General features: G+C 61.6%; 3 protein-coding genes across 5 annotated transcripts in view; 2 read left to right on the top strand and 1 right to left on the bottom strand.

The window, feature by feature from the left end:
• The window catches only part of RPL3L (ribosomal protein L3 like), a 7,522-nt gene extending 4,814 nt beyond the window's left edge, over window positions 1–2,708 (top strand). The window contains exons 6-10 of the mRNA XM_015643326.2: window positions 50–210; window positions 460–561; window positions 643–738; window positions 1,295–1,414; window positions 2,584–2,708. Of these exons, the coding sequence (XP_015498812.1) occupies window positions 50–210; window positions 460–561; window positions 643–738; window positions 1,295–1,414; window positions 2,584–2,637 (533 nt within the window). The 3' untranslated portion in view covers window positions 2,638–2,708. The remainder of the gene's footprint in view (window positions 1–49; window positions 211–459; window positions 562–642; window positions 739–1,294; window positions 1,415–2,583) is intronic.
• Window positions 1,289–12,886, bottom strand: LOC107211364 (testis-expressed protein 2-like). Of its 3 annotated transcripts, none has more exons than XM_015643323.3 (13): window positions 12,373–12,885; window positions 9,760–9,924; window positions 7,486–8,363; window positions 7,207–7,407; window positions 6,825–7,125; window positions 6,196–6,407; window positions 5,869–6,093; window positions 5,674–5,773; window positions 5,381–5,513; window positions 5,143–5,280; window positions 4,720–4,932; window positions 4,309–4,429; window positions 1,289–3,681 (listed from the first exon to the last, which is right to left on the bottom strand). In XM_015643323.3, exons 3-13 carry the CDS (start codon window positions 8,350–8,352, stop codon window positions 3,556–3,558), a joined length of 2,637 nt encoding a protein of 878 aa, XP_015498809.1. In that variant the 5' UTR covers window positions 8,353–8,363; window positions 9,760–9,924; window positions 12,373–12,885; the 3' UTR covers window positions 1,289–3,555. The 3 variants fall into 3 exon arrangements, with proteins under 3 accessions (XP_015498809.1, XP_015498810.1, XP_018863835.1); XM_015643324.3 differs by having other exon boundaries at window positions 5,869–6,000; window positions 12,373–12,883; XM_019008290.2 differs by having other exon boundaries at window positions 5,869–6,407; window positions 12,373–12,886.
• Window positions 12,887–13,064: 178 nt separating this feature from the next.
• Window positions 13,065–15,430, top strand: MSRB1 (methionine sulfoxide reductase B1). The gene is made up of 4 exons (XM_015643327.2): window positions 13,065–13,159; window positions 13,503–13,645; window positions 13,756–13,870; window positions 14,343–15,430. Exons 1-4 carry the CDS (start codon window positions 13,105–13,107, stop codon window positions 14,372–14,374), a joined length of 345 nt encoding a protein of 114 aa, XP_015498813.1. The 5' UTR covers window positions 13,065–13,104; the 3' UTR covers window positions 14,375–15,430.
• Window positions 15,431–15,849: the final 419 nt, after the last annotated feature.

Below are 15,849 nucleotides of genomic sequence, written 5' to 3'. Positions count from 1 at the left end.
AGCCCCAGCCCCTCCCTGCTGACCCTGCCCGCTGTTCCCACACTCCCAGGGGTCACCAGCCGCTGGCACACCAAGAAGCTGCCCAGGAAGACACACAAGGGCCTGCGGAAGGTGGCCTGCATCGGGGCCTGGCACCCAGCCCGCGTGGGCTACTCCATCGCCCGGGCTGGCCAGAAGGGCTACCACCACCGCACCGAGATCAACAAGAAGGTATGGCCCAGGGGGCTCCCTCAGGCCTCCCATCCTGTCACCATCCTCCTTCCCACGGTGCCCTCAGCTCCCCACATCCTCCCAGATGTTTCCCTGGACATCTCCACGTCTGTCCTGGTGCTTTTCCGCTGCTGGAGGGCACACCTTGTGATTCTGTGGGGGATTCTGTCAGCCTGTGAAGCCCCTCAGCAAGGGGCAGGAGATCCTCCATCTCCACTGGAGATTTAGCACGTTCTGGTAAATTCCCAGATTTACCGCATTGGCCGTGGGATCCATGTGGAGGATGGCAAAGTGGTGAGGAACAACGCCTCGACACACTACGACATCACCGAGAAGACCATCACGCCTCTGGTGAGGGCTGAGGGGTGACAGGACCCTCCTGACTCTCCCAGCCAGCTCTCCTGCCCACCAACCCCTCTGCTCTCCCCACAGGGTGGTTTCCCTCACTACGGGGAGGTCAACAATGACTTCCTCATGCTGAAGGGCTGCGTGGTGGGCACCAGGAAACGCGTGCTCACCCTCCGCAAGGTGAGAGCACCCGGCTGGCACGGGCTGCAGCTCCCCAGGAACACATTCCCCACATGGAGAACCCTCCAAATGCTGGGGAGGGTCCTTGGTGCTGTGTCACACACGAGTGTAGTGCTGAGGCCATTGGCAGGTGGATGGAGCTGGAGAGCTTCAGAGCTCTGAGGGCTGTGGTTCATTTCAGAAATGAAACCTTGGATGGTCACAGAAAGGTGATTGGGCACTGGAATGGGCTGCCCAGGGACGTGGTGGTGGAGTCACTGGTGTTTAAGGACAGACTGGATGTGGCACTCAGTGCCATGGTCTGGGTCACAAGGTGGTGACATAGGTTGGACTTGGTGATCTCAGAGAATTTTCCAGAATCCTGGTTGATTCTGTGAAATGCTGAGTGAAGAGCAGCTCTGCAAACTCTCCACCAGCTGAGCACCAGGGTGCTGCTCTGAGAACACAGATTTTTGAGGAGATATTTGTTTAGAGGACATTCCAACCCTGCTTCCATGAGACCAGCTGTCCTGACTTCTGTGGCAATTCTCCTGATGTTGTGACTGTTCTTTCCCAGTCCCTCCTGGTGCACACGAGCCGCCGGGCCCACGAAGCCATCGAGCTCAAATTCATTGACACCACTTCCAAATTCGGCCATGGCCGCTTCCAGACAGCTCAGGAAAAGAGAGCTTTCATGGTGAGTTCCTCAGGCTTCCAGCTCATCGTGGGGCCACAGCAAGTGACTGACTCCCAGCCAGCATCTTCCAGGTGTCCATGGGCAGGGAGGAGGAACTGGATGAGTTTGATGTCCCTTCTGACCCAAACCATTCTGGGGTTCTGTGATTCCGTGATCCTGTGATCTGTTTCTCCATACAACAGCCAAATGAATGTTTGAGACTCTCTTGCCTAAAGGCAGCCATGAATTCAGTTCACACAGCAGAAATGATGAAGGAAGAACAGGATGGGTGTGTGAGTGAAACAAGACAACCAGCAAATAAAAGACCATATGGGCAACCAGTTCCCATTCACCATGGGAAGTTTTAAACAAGCAGTTAACTTGGCAGGCACTGTCTTGGCCATATGGTCCCTATCACTTGGAATTGTGCACTGCTTTGGTTTGTTTGGAATGATTTATAGCTTTAATGTTCTTACAGGAAAAAAAAGTTTGGGTCAAATTCAGATGCAAATTTGTGGTGCTTTCATCAAAAGCTTTCAAGAAGGCCAAGCAGTGTATTTTTCTTAAATCCAGGGCAAAAAAAATATAATTAAATCATCAAAACACAGCACTTTCCTGAATAGTTTTGCAGCCTTCACCAGGCTGGTGTGAATCTGAGTCTGAAGTGGAGGAAGCACTGAGTAAACCAGGAGAGGGAGAAGGGAAAGAAACAAGTGCCTGAGTCCCACGCAGATGTAAACTGGGTCTGGCCTGTCAGCCAGAAATGCCATGTGAAGCTGGCTAAGCCTCCTTAGTGCTGGCAGGGGGATTGGTTAGGCACTGCCTTTGCAGAGCTCTTTAGAGGTTAAGCTGATTTCCTTCAGCTCAGTGTCAGGAGCCTGTTGTGTCACTGCCAGCCCTGAGCTGCTGTGACAAGGAGCTCGGTGACAGGAGGAGGTTTGACCTGGCTGCAGCTCTTTTCTGTGCCATTCTGCCCCGTGGATTCTGTGCTAAAACATCCCATTTGTCTGGAGGTTGAGGGACCTAAGTAATTCCTGCCACCTGTTCCCATAGGATTGATTTGCTGCGGGATAACCCCATTTTTAAGCTGCTGGCCAGAGCAGATTTCTGGTCACCACAGGCCAGACACAGCCGTGGAGGCCAGGTCTGTGTGTCCCTAAATCCAAACTCTCCTCTCTGCTCTCTTCCAGGGCCCCCAGAAGAAACATTTGGTGAAGAAGCCAGGTGTGCAGGAAGATCTCTAAGGATGGAGAGCCAAGGCTGCCTGACTGGGCACTTGCAATAAAGGGGCTCCAAGCCATGCCTGCTCCCTCTCTCCTTCTGGAGGGGTGTCTTGCCTGTTTTCAGCCTCCTCAGCAGGTGGGATTGGGAAAAGTGGCATTTGGGACTGGCCCACATGGACAGGGACAGCCTGCTCTCTCCTCTGGACCCTCCATTTCCTTTGCCCAGTGAATTTTCCCCACTCACCCAAATCACCACGAAGATTCCCCTTCCTCCCTCCCAGCAGAGAGCAGAGCACGTACCAGAGCTTCTGCACCAGTTTCCACTGGGAGTACAGGGCCTCTCCTCACTGTCCTCCCTCACTGTCCCCTCAGTGCCTCTCCCACACACCTCCAGCACTGCTTTTGCCAAGCTGGAGGTGCTTCTCCCTGCTCAGAGCCCCCAGATCCTGCCAGAGGTGGGGATTTGTGTAGAACGAGAGGGCTGCTAGGCAGGGCTGGGCAGCGATGGATTTATTCACTTGGGATCCTTTCCCACCTGTGCTTTCCTTGCAGCCCAGCTGCCTGTGGGGAGCGTGGGGGATGCCCCAGAGCTGGGAAATTTGGATCAGTGACGATCCCAACTCCTTTGGTGCCGTGATCCAGGTGTCCTGCACCCTCTTTGGGAACCAGACAGTGGGGAAGCCCAGCCCTCCACTGTCCAGAGCTGCCTGCTTGACCAGGAGTCCTGGGAACGTGGCCATGGAATTCCTGGCTCTCCAGCAGCCTGGCTGTGCCCTGAAGGTGTGCTTGCAGGATCTGAGGAGGCTCATCTGCAGAAGCAGAGATGGGGATGAATCCAGGCACAGCCCTGGGTGCAGTCAGTGGCCAGGCCCCGGCTGTCCCCGTGTCCCAGCGAGGTCCCTGAGCTCTGGGCAGTGTCCCTGCCCCTGGGGTGGTGCTTCAGAGCCTCCTGTCCCCCATGGCTGGCGGGTCCTGGGGCAGTCCCGTGCTGGGTGGCCAAGGATCCAGGCCAGAGCGCATGATGGGAATGATGAGATCGTCCATGTTTGGCATCACCAGAATTTTCTGCAAAGTGGAATCCAGAACAACAAATCAGTGGGTTTGAACACCACGGGGACACTGCCTGGAGGTGTCAGGAGCCATGCCCAGGTCAGGGGCTGTGAACTGGAGGTCCTGGGCTCCCACCCCCGCAGCCCCAGGAGGGTCCCAGCTCTGTGTATCAGGGTGGGGACAAGCAGGAACAGTTTTTCTTTGCCCAGCCCACTTCCATGGCAGCAGAGGGGAGAGACCAGCATTTTGAAGCCATCCAAATGGGTGGCTTTTGGGGGGGCCCTAAATATCTGTGGGGACATTTCTGCTCTTTGAGGAGAGATGAGAGGCTGAACACAAACCCTTGGGAATCCCAAACATCCCCAAACCAGAACAAACAGGTGGATTCAGCCCTTCAGGAGGGTGTCTGCCTGGGACTGCCTGACACCCCAAACCCTCCCTGCTTGGGGCAGGCCTGAAGATAATGGGAGGAAATCACTTTTCCTCAGCCCTTGAGCTCGTTATTTGGGTTCTGTGTCTTCACTGTTCCAAGCTGGCCAGACCAGACCAGGTCTTGGCTTTTTGCAGAAAGAACTGAGGTTGACTCAGCAATGCCTGAACCTCAGCAGGGTTTGCTGAGCCCCCAAACCACAGCCCAGGCACCTGAAATTCGTGCTTCAGCTTCTTCTCGATCCACTCGGTGACGTGCAGGAATGTCACCTCCCGCTCGCCCAGCTTGGGACGCACCTTCAGCTCCAGCTGTGGGGGCACTCGGAAGCTGTACCTGTGAGGGGAAAGGAAAGAGGCAGAAAGCATCACCTGCTGAAGGTGTGGCACAGCCCAGGTGGCCCCACTGCTGGGTTTTAGGGAGGAGGCGACAGCTCAGGGTCCCCAGATCTGTGTTGGCCTGGGTGCAGACTCAGGGAAATGAGCCTGAGGTCTGTGAGCCCCTTTGGGGAGCAGCCTGGGGTTGTTGGTGCCCAAGATGAGCCCGGAGCCCTGGAGCTGGCTCCTTGCAGGGAACAAGGGCAGCTGGGAGCAGGATGAGCCTGTGGGGGGAAGGAGAGCTGGTACCAGACACGGTCGGTCGGTGGCGGGGGGATGTTCACGGCCAGGGTTCCTGCCAGCTCCTGCACCTCCACCGTCAGCAGCAGCGGCGTGTTGGAAACCTCCTCCATCTTCTTCTTGATGAACTCGTTCTCCGTGGCCCTCTGGAAGTACTTGGACTTGGCGATCTTATCCACGAAGCGCAGGATCCTCCGGCTCGTGCTGTTGCCGCTGACGTGGCTAAAGCAAGAGGGGCCCCAGCTCAGCCCTGCTGGGTTTTGGGCACCCCTGGCTCTCTGCCACAGCACCCCACAGGGACAGATCCCTGCTGAAAGCTGCCAGGATGTGCTGTGTGTGTCCTGCTGGGGACACCAGCCCTGTGCCCCTGTGCTGATGTGGCACTGTGCATCCCCAGCCCTCCCATGGCACGGACCCCCAGCACCCCCTTACCCCTCGGTGCCAGGTGGGGGGAGCCGCTCCCCCGGGGCTCCCACGGGCTCTGCAGTGGTCACATCCTCTTCATCAGAGGAGCCGGCGCTGGACGACTCGGCATCGCTGTCTGCCAGCAGGATCAGCCGTGGCCTGGCCCTGCGAGCCCCAGCACATCACAGGCTGCTCTGGGGACAGCGGCCTCGCCTCACTGGGGCAGGAGGAGCAGGATGAGCCCATCCATGGATGGATTCCTTACCCCTCTCTGCCTGCCTCCGCAGGGCCACTCTCCTCTGCAGAGCTCTCCTTCCCCAGCTTGCTGAGGTTCATCTTTGTCTCCAGTGTCATCTGCAAGGAGCCGCTGTAGGTGACCTCCATGTCCACCCAGAGCCCTGCCAGGGAGAGGGACAGGGCGAGATCAGGTCAGCACCACAGAGGTCAGAGCTGCTTGTGCACTGCCAAACCCCCCCAGCTTTGGGGACAGGGCTGGCAGCTCTGTAAAGCCATCCTGGAGCCAGCACTGGGGTCCCTGTCCCTCTGAGGGACTCTTACCCCGCTCGTTGATGGTGGGGTTGGAGGCACTGAGCACTGAGGGGATGGATGTGCCCATGTCCAGCTCTGTCAGCGTCAGCTCGTTCATGAAATACGGGAGCTGATGGAGAGAAACCCCCATGGGGGACAGTCACACTCGCCCTGGAGCCTTGGGAACAGGGCTCCCCCGAGCCATCTGATGCTCCTGCCTCTCACCTTGATCTTGCTCAGCTTCTTCTGGATCTTGTTGGACACCTGCTCTGCCCAGTACTGCTCCCGGAGGAAGTCCCAGAAGATGCGCCCCACCAGCGCGTTCATCCAGGCCATGCTCGCCGTGTCCTCGCCGAGCTGCGGGGGGACAGCAGCCACCAGCCCCCGCAGCGAGGTGGCCCCGTGAGCAGCGGGACCTGCTGTCCTGTGCTCCCCTGCCCCAGGGCTTGGCTGCTCCAACAAACCACGGGCTGGAGGCGGCTCCGTGCGGGGTCCGTCAGCCTCCGCTTGGCGCTCAAATCCCGCTCCCGGTGCGGAGTTTGTCCCGCTCACCTTTGTGGGTGTGGGGCTGCCCAGAGCTCCGTGAGAGGGGCTCCTGGCCGGGCTGGCAGCCGCCTGTGCTGGCACGAATCGGGCCATGTAGGTGCTGTAATCCAGGTAAATCTCCTCAGCGCTTCCCGACACGTCCGTGGCTGGATCCGTGGATGGGATGTCCTCGGCGCTGCTGCTGCTGCCGCTGCTGCTCTGCGGAGCCGATCCCATGCCTGGGGGTGTGGAATCACAGGATCGTTTAGCTTGGAAAACCCCTCTGATGGCATCAATCCAAGCATTCCCCAGCACCGCCCAGGCCAGCACTAACCCGTGTCCCCAGGAGCCACATCCACATGGCTTTACGTCCCTACAGGGATGGGCACTCCACCCCTGCCCTGGGCACCTGTGCCAGGCCTGGACAGCCCTTTCGGTGAAAGAATTGTTCCCAATATCCAATCTGTTGGCTCAGGATGGCATCAGGGGGGACATGACGCCAGTGACGTGCCACCCACCCTGTGCTGATGAGCTGAAGCCTCTTGGCTACACTTTGGGCTCCTCTGTGTCCCTTAACGCTCATGGCTGCCCACCAAGGACTCGTGTTCCTGGATCAGCCCTGGCCCAGAGCAGAGGCCGTGCTGGCTGCCCCTCACCTGCCCTGGTGTCACCGTGGCTGCCGGCTGTCCCACGGGAGGCTTGCACGAGGTGCTGGTACCACTCCTCCTTCTCCCGCCCCGTCCGCCCAAACAGGTACAGGCACCTGTCCCTGCAGTCCCCTGGGATGTCCTGCCCGGACACCGGCACCTTCCTGGTCCCCTCATCCCCCTGCAGCTCCGCGTCGTGCTCCTCCCTGCTCCTGCCCTCTCCCTCGGCCGGCTCGGGGAGGAGCACACAGATGGGATATTTCTTGTTCCACGTCCTCTTTCGGGCCAGGCTGGGGGGGCACAGGAAAACCTGCAGCACCGAGAGCGGGGTGAGGCCGGGCCAGGCGTGCCGGGGTCCCCGTGGGAGGGTTCTGGGGGTCTCCAGGCTCACCTTGGCGTCGGTCAGGTCGTAGCAGCGGTGGCTGACAAAGACGGCGTCCAGGATCTCCTCCTCGAAGGTGGCTCGGCGCGGGATATTGCTCTTGGGGTAGGACAGCTTGAGGGTGGCCCCGTCCAGCACGGCGAGCACCGAGTGCGTGAGCGATGGGTGGAAAATCTCGGGGTCGTACACGTGCAGCTGGTTCATCCAGCCCTGGAAAAGGGGGAACAGGGAGCCGGCTGCTTCCCGCTCACCAAGCCGGGGATCCCTCCCTTCCCCTCCCTCTCCTACCTGGAGGTGGGGCGGTTCCCGCGGCTCCCCCGGGAGCAGCTTGGGGCGCAGGCGGCCCCAGGGTCCCCGAGCGGCCGGGGGAGCCTTGGGCACGAGGAGGAGGATGGCGAGGAAGCCCAGGAGCAGCCCGCAGAGCAGTCCCAGGCAGAGCCCGGCGGCGTAGGGCGGCAGCGGCAGCACCAGGTACCCATAGGCGAGGAGGGCGATGGAGGCGAGCGCTCTGCCCGGCACGGAGCCCCCGGACCTCGCCGGGGGAGCCTCCTCGGGAGGTGGCAGCGGGGGTTCGGTGTCTCTCTGCGCCACCTCCACCACCTGGATCACGTCCCCGTAGGAGCAGATCTCGTAGCGGCAGTTCAGGGTGGGCTCCCAGGGCGTCCAGTCCCGCACCCGGCGGCCCCCGGCCCCGCCGCTGCCCCCCGGCTCCTTGGCCCGGCCCGTGGGGCTGCTGTCCTCGGCCATGAGGCGGCTCAGACGGCTCAGGGGCTCCTGCACGGCCTCCGACAGCCGCCTCCTCGTGTCCTCCAGCCTGGCATCGCGCAGCCGGAGCAGCGCGGCTCGGCTCTCCGATGGGGACACGCTGGGAGAAGACGGAGCCGTGCGCGACTTGGCCGGGCTGAGCCGGGGCTGGGGGGCCCGGGGGAGGTCGGCCAGGAGCATCTCCCCAGGCTGGGGCGAGGGGGGACGCTTCGTGTCCCCGTCCGCCGCGGGAAGGAGCCCGCAGCCATCCCGGCCGCCCCCGTCCTCCCGGGCGCCGCCGGCGTGGAGCGATGGTCCCTCCGTGTCCCCACGCCGAGGTGAGCCCGGGGACGGTGCCAGGGCTGGAGAAGCGTCTGCTGCCACCGCAGCCTGGTCTGCCATGGCTCGCATCGCCGACGGCACTGCCGGGGGACAGGGAAGCGGCTGTCAGAGCTGGGAGAGCTCCGGGTCAGGGCACAGAACATCCCCGCTCTGGTCCTGCCTCTCCCATCGGTCTCCCGGAACTCTCACTGCGGGCTGGGCGCCTTCCAGCCTATTTCGGGATGGTTTGTGGGGTGAACTCATGTGGGAAACCGCTTGTCTGGGGAGGATAAAGCTCAGCCAGGCAATGAGCGGCGGGGCTGCGAGAGCCCGGAGCTGGCAGCGGGGGCTGCGGCCGAAGCCGGGGGATTTTCCGCACCAGGATATTCCATCGATCCCAGTGCGAGCGCTGGGGCTGCGGGCAGGGGTGCCAGGCCAGCGGGCAGGACTCCCTGACTCCTCTAAGAGTTCATGGTTTGGCCCGATTCAAGCACTGCATGAGTTCGAAATGGAGCCGGCCCAAGCGGCGGCCCCAGCGCAGCGTGGGGATGCTCGGTGAGCACAGTCAGCAATCTCTGCCTTTCCTGGGGGTGGGAGGGACAAAAGTTTTTCTAACACAAAGTTTCCATTGTCCTGGCTTCAGCGAAGTGCTGCCCTGTCCCCACCAGCCACCACCACCACCCCTCATCGCTGCACTCCTGCCAGAGCCATGGGCCGACCTGCGCCGAGCCGTGCCCCCTCCGTGATTTTGGGAGGGAGAAGGGTTGTGCAGGACGGACTCTGCAGGGTAACCGCGGTGCTGAGTCAGCTCCCAGCGGGTCCATGGAGAGCTCAGCCCCTCCCTGCCCTCCTCCCCTCACAGCAGCCCTGCAGCAGCAGCAGGAATTCATCCCAAGGACCCTGGGGCTGCCTCAAGCTCGCACCGCGCCACCCTGGATCTTCAAAGCTCCTCGGTGCCAGGAATTAATTACAGCCTGTGCTGCGGCTGCCTCCAGTCCCCTTTATATAATCTCAGCTCTTGCTCTGCTTCTCCTTTACAGGAGCCACTTGTTAATCACAAATCATCGACGGGTGATTGTCCTGGTGGTCCCAGCTCCCGGCAGAGCCTGGCTGGTGCTGTCCAGCCCGTGGGCACTGCTGGCACCGCTGGCACTGCCAGCGCCTGGCAAGGCACCAAAACAGCCAAAGGAGGAGTGAGCAGAGGGAAATGAGCAGCGGAGCTGGGCCTGAGAGGGGACCTGCCCTAGGGGAAGGTGCCCCTGTCCATTGCAAGGGCTTGGAAGTAGATTGTCTTTAAGGTCCCTTCCAACCCAAAGCATTTCGTGATTCTGTGACTCCAAGGGATCCTTCCCCTGATGCTGCAGGGCCCTGTCCATGTCCCAGCCCAGTGCTGCAGCCCGGACACCCCCTGCCCCTCACTGAGCGGGGTTCTCAGTGGCCCCACATCACAGGCACCCCCCAGCACCCCCAGTACTGCCCAGCACCCCTGGCTCCTACCAGAACACCCCTGGGCTGGTCCGTGGAGGGTCCTGCCCTGCTCCGTGTCCCTGCCAGCTCAAGGGGACAGTGTCTCCCCAGCACCAGGCTCGGTGCTCCTTGTGCTCCACTCCACCGTGCCCAGCTCTCAGCTCCCACCGCTCCCAAACTCGTGGGATTTAAAAGCTAAAAAAAAAAAAAAAAAAAGAAAAAAAAGGGAAAAAAAGAAGTCTGTTTCCTGAGAGACCATTAACACGGTGGAAGACAGAGATAATAATAGCCTGGCTTTGTATGGGAGTTCTCCTCTGGCAGGGACGGCGAGTACAGCGGGGGCTACGCTGCTGCAGCCAGCTCTGGGGAGGGTGGGGGGCAGCAGGACAGACCCTGCTGGGTGCCCTGGCTGGAGCAGCAGCACCCCGAGAGGGAGGTGCAGCCCCAGGGGAGGCTTTGCTGCTGGCTCAGGCTTCAGAGAGCCAACACTGAGTGTGGAGGTGCCCCAGCACTATCCCCCCTCCCAGCCTGCACTTTGTCCCCAGCCTGTGGCCCTGCAGGACCACGGGGGGCTTTTTGCTCTTTACAGGATCATTTGGACATGAAGGTCCTTGCAAGGGTTTTCGTGGGGGCAGCTGGGTGGGGTCACGGGACAATGGGAATGATGGTGGCTTTGGAGGTGCCAGCAAACAGCTCCCATGATCCCACCTCTTCCAGAACATTCCTTGGAAGGACTGGGGCTGAGGAGCAGTGCTTGGGACACCCAGCCCAGGACAGGGCAGGGACACAAGACCCCTAATGACAGTGTCCCCCCTCGCTGTGTGTGGACACACCAAAGCCATGACCATCAGTGAGCCTCTCCACTGGATTCCAGCTCCAAGATTCCGCTCCTTGCTCCCAGCTTTGGTCGGCAGAGACAAGCTGTGACCCAGCTTGGGCTGGTGCCCTGGAGTGTCTCCCCTTAAAACATTCCCTTCACATGGCCAAGGCAGCAGGAGGTGGCACAGCACAGCCTGCCACTGTGGGAGCTCCCTGGTGGGCACTGCCCGCCTGGTGTTTGGTTGTAGAATCAGGGAGTTAATTGAAATATCAACTTCATTAACTTCCCTCATTCCTCTGTGGTTAATTAGGGTGGCAGTGGCTCTGCTGGCGGGGATGTGGCACCACAGCAGCGCTTTCCTCACCCAGCCAAGGGAGCTGGAAATCCCTCTCTAATTATCTGCACAAAACACTGTGACAGAACCCGGCTGTGACGCTGTCCCCGGAGCGCTCCACATTATCCCGAGATCAGGGAGCGGCTTTGAGGGAATTCTGCAAGCTCAGAATGTAACTTGGGCAGTGTGGGATCCCTGCTCCATCCTCTGCTCCCAGCTCCACATTACATTGCTCTTCTCAGGGGTTTTGCTGGTGGATACCGGAGTGGGTTTTGTGCTGCTGGGGGAGCAAGGAGCCAGGTGGGCTTTGGAATGTCTCCAGCAGGACGCTGAGAGCCAGCCAGCCCCAGGACTCACTCCCAAAGCCCCTACAGCACCCCGTGCATGGCAGGGTGCCTAGCCCTGCCTCTCTACGGACTCTGCTTCATTCCCGTGTCTCAGCCATTCCCAATCCCGGCTCGTTTTCCCGAGCTGCACGGCCCCTGCAGCTCCCGGGAGCGCTCAGCCATGGGGAAGGACCCGACCACTTCCAACATCCCTCCCATTCACACCAGCACAGCCTCACTGGGGGAACTGCAGCGAGCAGCAGTTTCCCGACGGACGATGCTGCCGAGACCTTCTGGCTGCTGCAGCTCCTTCCACCGCCTGGAAATCCTGAGGTGTGTGAGGCCCTGGAGTCTATTTGGAGCTTTCCCTGACAATCCCGCTCCTCTGATCTCGGTGGATCTTACGGGATGCGCTTTCAAAGCAGCGCATCCCCCTCCCTCCCGGCTCCTTCCTCCCCCTGCCCGGGCTCCTGCCACGATCCATCAATCCCCGGGGCCGCAGCGGGAGCTCAGCTCTCCCGGGATGAAGCCTGACCTAATTCAAAGCGGCAGCATCCAGAGGGCAGCGGCAGCGCCGGGGTCCCGCAGCCCCGGGGGGAGCTCCGGGCCGCCGGACACGTCCCGTGGCATTTGGGAGCGGGGATCCATCCAAGCGTTGCTGCGGCCGCAGGGCCGGGGGAGCAGAGCCAGACACAAGTTTTTATCCAAAGGGCACCAAATTTTTTCCCTCTTGCACCACTTCCAGCAGAGCCTAAGCCCGGGGACACATCCGAGAGGTTTTGGATAAACTACACAAGAAGGGATTTGTGGTGCTGGTTTTTGGAAGGCGAAGGAAGCTGCAGCAGCTCAGCCCCTTTGGAACCTGCCCAGGTTCACCTTCAAAGCCCTCACCTTGCCACATGCCGGGCTGTCACCTCCTCCTCCCCGGGACCCACCGCGCCCACCACGGGCCCCGCTCAGCCCCCGCATCCTCCGTGGGAGGGTCCCCCCGGGTGACCCCGGCTCTGCGCTCCCGGCGCGGGGTGGTCCCCGCCGTGCCCGCACCCATCCTCAGAGCCCTGGGACTGCCTGTGAGACCCCCGGTCCCGAGGGCCACCAACCCTGCTGGGGAAACAGGGGCTGCCCGGCCCCGCCGCCCGCCCCGGGACCCGCAGCGCCGGTACCTGCGGCAGGCGGGGGCCCGGAGAGCCGGGAAGGGTCGGTCGGTCCCGGTGATGGAGAAGGGAGAGCGATGCCGGGGGATCGGAGTGGTCCCAGTGCCTGGGGAGGATAACGGGGGGGTCACTCCCGGTGCCGGGGGGCCTTGTGCCGGGGAAGAAGAGCCGGTGCCGGTGTCAGTGGCGGTGCCGGCGCTGCTGGAGGCCGGTGGGTTCTGGTGCCGGGACAGCAGGGCCGGAGCGGTGCCGGTTCCGGCCGTGAAGAGCCGGTACCGGAGGCTCCGTCGCGGTCCCGCAGCCGGTTGCAGATGCCCAGAGCCGGGCTGGAGCCCGCCCCGCTCCCACCGGAGCATCCGCAGCCCCGAGCCGGCTCCGCGCTCCGCCCCGCGCCCCCCCGCATCCCCCGGCCCCGCTGCCCCTCGCTGGGGAGGCCGCGCGGGGCCTGGGGCCGGCCCGGGGGTCCCCGGGGGATGAAGGAGGGTTCGGAACGGGGCCCTCCCGGTACCGGGACCCCCCCCGGTACCGCCGGGCCCGCAGCGCCCTCTGCGGGCGGCGGGGAGGGGCCGCAGGGGCGGGCCCGGAGGAGGGACAAGGGAGGGACAGGGGGGTGGCCCGGGGAGGGGAGGGACACGGGGGGTGGCCCGGGGATGGGAGGGACACGGGGGTGGCCCGGTGTGAATGGGCGGGGCGGGGGGCGCGGCCGGGCCAGCGGAACGGGCCGGGGCGGAGGGCGCAGCCATGGCCTTCTGCTCCTTCCTGGGGGGAGAGGTGTTCAAGGACCACTTCCAGCCGGGTGAGGGGCTCCCCGCGGGCTCCGGGGGTGCGGCCGGGGGGATCCCCAGCGGGGCGGGCAGGCGGTGTCCCCCGGCAGGGCGGAACCCCCCGGGTGAGTGGTTGAGGGGGGGTTTAGGGGGTGCCCTTCTGCGGAGCATCCTCCGGCCGTGGCTCCGGGTGGGGGTCCCCAATCTGCGGTCCTTGTTGGGGTCCTCCCAACGGGGTGGGGGAATCGGGGATAGGGATTCGGGGCTTGGATCCTTGGGGGGATCCTGCCCTTGCGGGAAGCCCTATGGGGAGTGGGGGTCCTGCCCCGGTGTCCCGTGTCCCCCGCGCTGACCCCGCCGTGCCGCCCTCCCCAGGCATTTATGTGTGTGCCAAGTGTGGCCATGAGCTCTTCTCCAGCCGGGCCAAGTACGAGCACTCGTCACCCTGGCCAGCCTTCACCGAGACCCTGCGCGGCGACAGCGTGGCCAAGCGCGAGGAGCGCCCGGGGGCGTTAAAGGTGCGGACCCCCGAACCCTTGGGATGTAACAAAAATAAACCCCAAACACCTCCGGGCTCGTTTTCCGTGAAAAGCCAGATTGCTGCCAACCCCTCCCCTTGCTTCTGCAGGTGACGTGTGGCAAGTGTGGCAACGGGCTGGGCCACGAGTTCCTCAACGATGGCCCCAAGAAGGGCCAGTCCCGCTTCTGAATATTCAGCAGCTCGCTGAAGTTCCTCCCGAAAGGTACCGGCCGTGGCTTGGCTGCTGTCCCAGCCCGGGGAGCTGATTTTGGGGCTCGCTGTGTGCTCTGCGCTGCTTTCAGCAGTGATAACGCCAGGGAGCTGCTCTTGGGATAAATCAGGCTCGGTCTGCTCGGCTCCTCCTGGGGCTCTGTGGGTTTCAGGGCTGGCTGAGGTTTTTGGGGTTTCTCTGGGGGTGTGAAGCGAGGACAAGGAGTCTCTGTGGTGGCACTGAGGGACCTGGGGGGGCTTTGCTGGTCACTCCCTGGGAAGTTATCAAAGAGAAAATTGTCAAGGAAAGGCCTCAGGAGGCCAAATTCCAGGCATGGCTGTGAGCTGCTGTCCTGCTTGTCAGGCTGTGCTGGTGGTGATGTTGTGTAGCAAAACCACCAAATAAAAATCAATCAATAAAATTAAAAGGGCTGCTGGTTCTGGAGGAAGAAACACGAGCCCTGATTGTTCCTCCTCCTTTTTAGGTAAAACTGACAACGACCTGAAGGAGAATTAAGCGAGCTGCTGCGCCTGGCACTGCCCTGGGCTAATCCTGCCTTCACTCCTTGGGATGCACTGTCCTGCCAAGGGGACCCACAGCAGGAGGAACCCCGAGGAAACTCCTTCTTCAAATTTTCCCCTCAATCTCCCCATCACGGTTTCCCCTTGGTTTCCCTGCCAAGGTTTAATTCCCTGGTTTCCCTGTCACGGTTCCCCCCGGTTTCCCTGTCACGGTTCTCTCCTGGTTTCCTTGGTGCAGTTCCTCCTTGGGACTGTTCCAGCTCCATGCAAGGAGCTCCTGTGCCTGTGCTGAGCTCTGGGGAGGGTTTGCTGCTGAGCTCAGCCGAGGCAGGACAGTGTCCAGATCCCAGGCAGGTCTGATGCAATCCCAGGCGGCTCCGCTGGCATTTCCAGGGAGTAACGCAGGATGAGCCGAGGTCAGGGTCTGGGTTAATCCCTGGAGCTATTCTGGGCTGGGATCATGGTGTGAACTGCCCTATATAAACCTTTCCAGGGTGCTGGGGCAGGGATGTTTTATGGTCCCACTGGGTTTTCATCCAGGGGTTTTCCCCCTCCGCCCACCTTGCACACGGCAGAGACGGCTCCACCTCGGTGTCCTCGGCTCTGCCCTGGCAATATTCCTGATTCAGCACCGTGCAATAAATTCCAGGGGCTCTCAGGTTCCTCCTGGCCGTGCCCTGCTGGGAGGGAGGCTGGAATTGGGCCCACGGGCTGCTCTTGGCACCGCTCGGGCTCCGGGAATCGCGGCTGCGCTGCCTCAACGCTCCCAAGGGCTGCCACGCTGATCCTCCTTAATTCAGTGCCTGATTCGTGGCCTTCCCTCCCCACCACAAATCCAAATCCTCTGGAATGGATACACAAGGATCTCTAAAGAGGGGAAAGACTGTTGCTGGCCCCTGGGGTTTAGAGGATACATTGTGGGTGTTCCTCTCCACCTCAATCCCACGGATCCGAGGGCACCGGGGGGAGTTTGTCATTCCAGCTCATTCCCCAGGGATCACTGCTGGTCTTGTACCTCTCCATGCTGAAAATAAAGCACTGATTCACTGTGCTGGAGTGCTGAACACGCTGGGAATGGCATCCCAGCGCCCTGGCTGCAGGGAGGGGGAGCCTGGGGGGGATGTGTGTGGTTTTACCTGGAATCTGTTCCCATTTCCCCAGGTTTTGCCATAGGAAAGGGGGTTGCTGATGAATTGGAGGCCTCTGGGCATTCCCAGAGCCAAAGCTCCACTGGGAAGGTTTCCTTTTCACTCCACTTAGCACTTCTTCCCAAATTAAGCCAGTTTTGGCTTGTTCCAAGTGTGTTCTCGGTACTTCCTGGGCTGTCAGGATTTTCTGGGCACAGGCAGCTGAGTTTCTCACCACAACTTCTCCACACAAAGCTGTCTGCAGGCCTGGACACCACAACCCTCAGCCTCACACGGGATCTTCACCCTGTTGGATCCCAGATCCCTGGAGCTGGGCTTTGCC

The sequence above is a fragment of the Parus major genome, chromosome 14 (genome assembly GCF_001522545.3).
Source record: "Parus major isolate Abel chromosome 14, Parus_major1.1, whole genome shotgun sequence".
In the NCBI taxonomy this organism is placed as follows: Eukaryota; Metazoa; Chordata; class Aves; order Passeriformes; family Paridae; genus Parus; species Parus major.
This window is presented reverse-complemented; position numbering and strand designations above follow the sequence as displayed.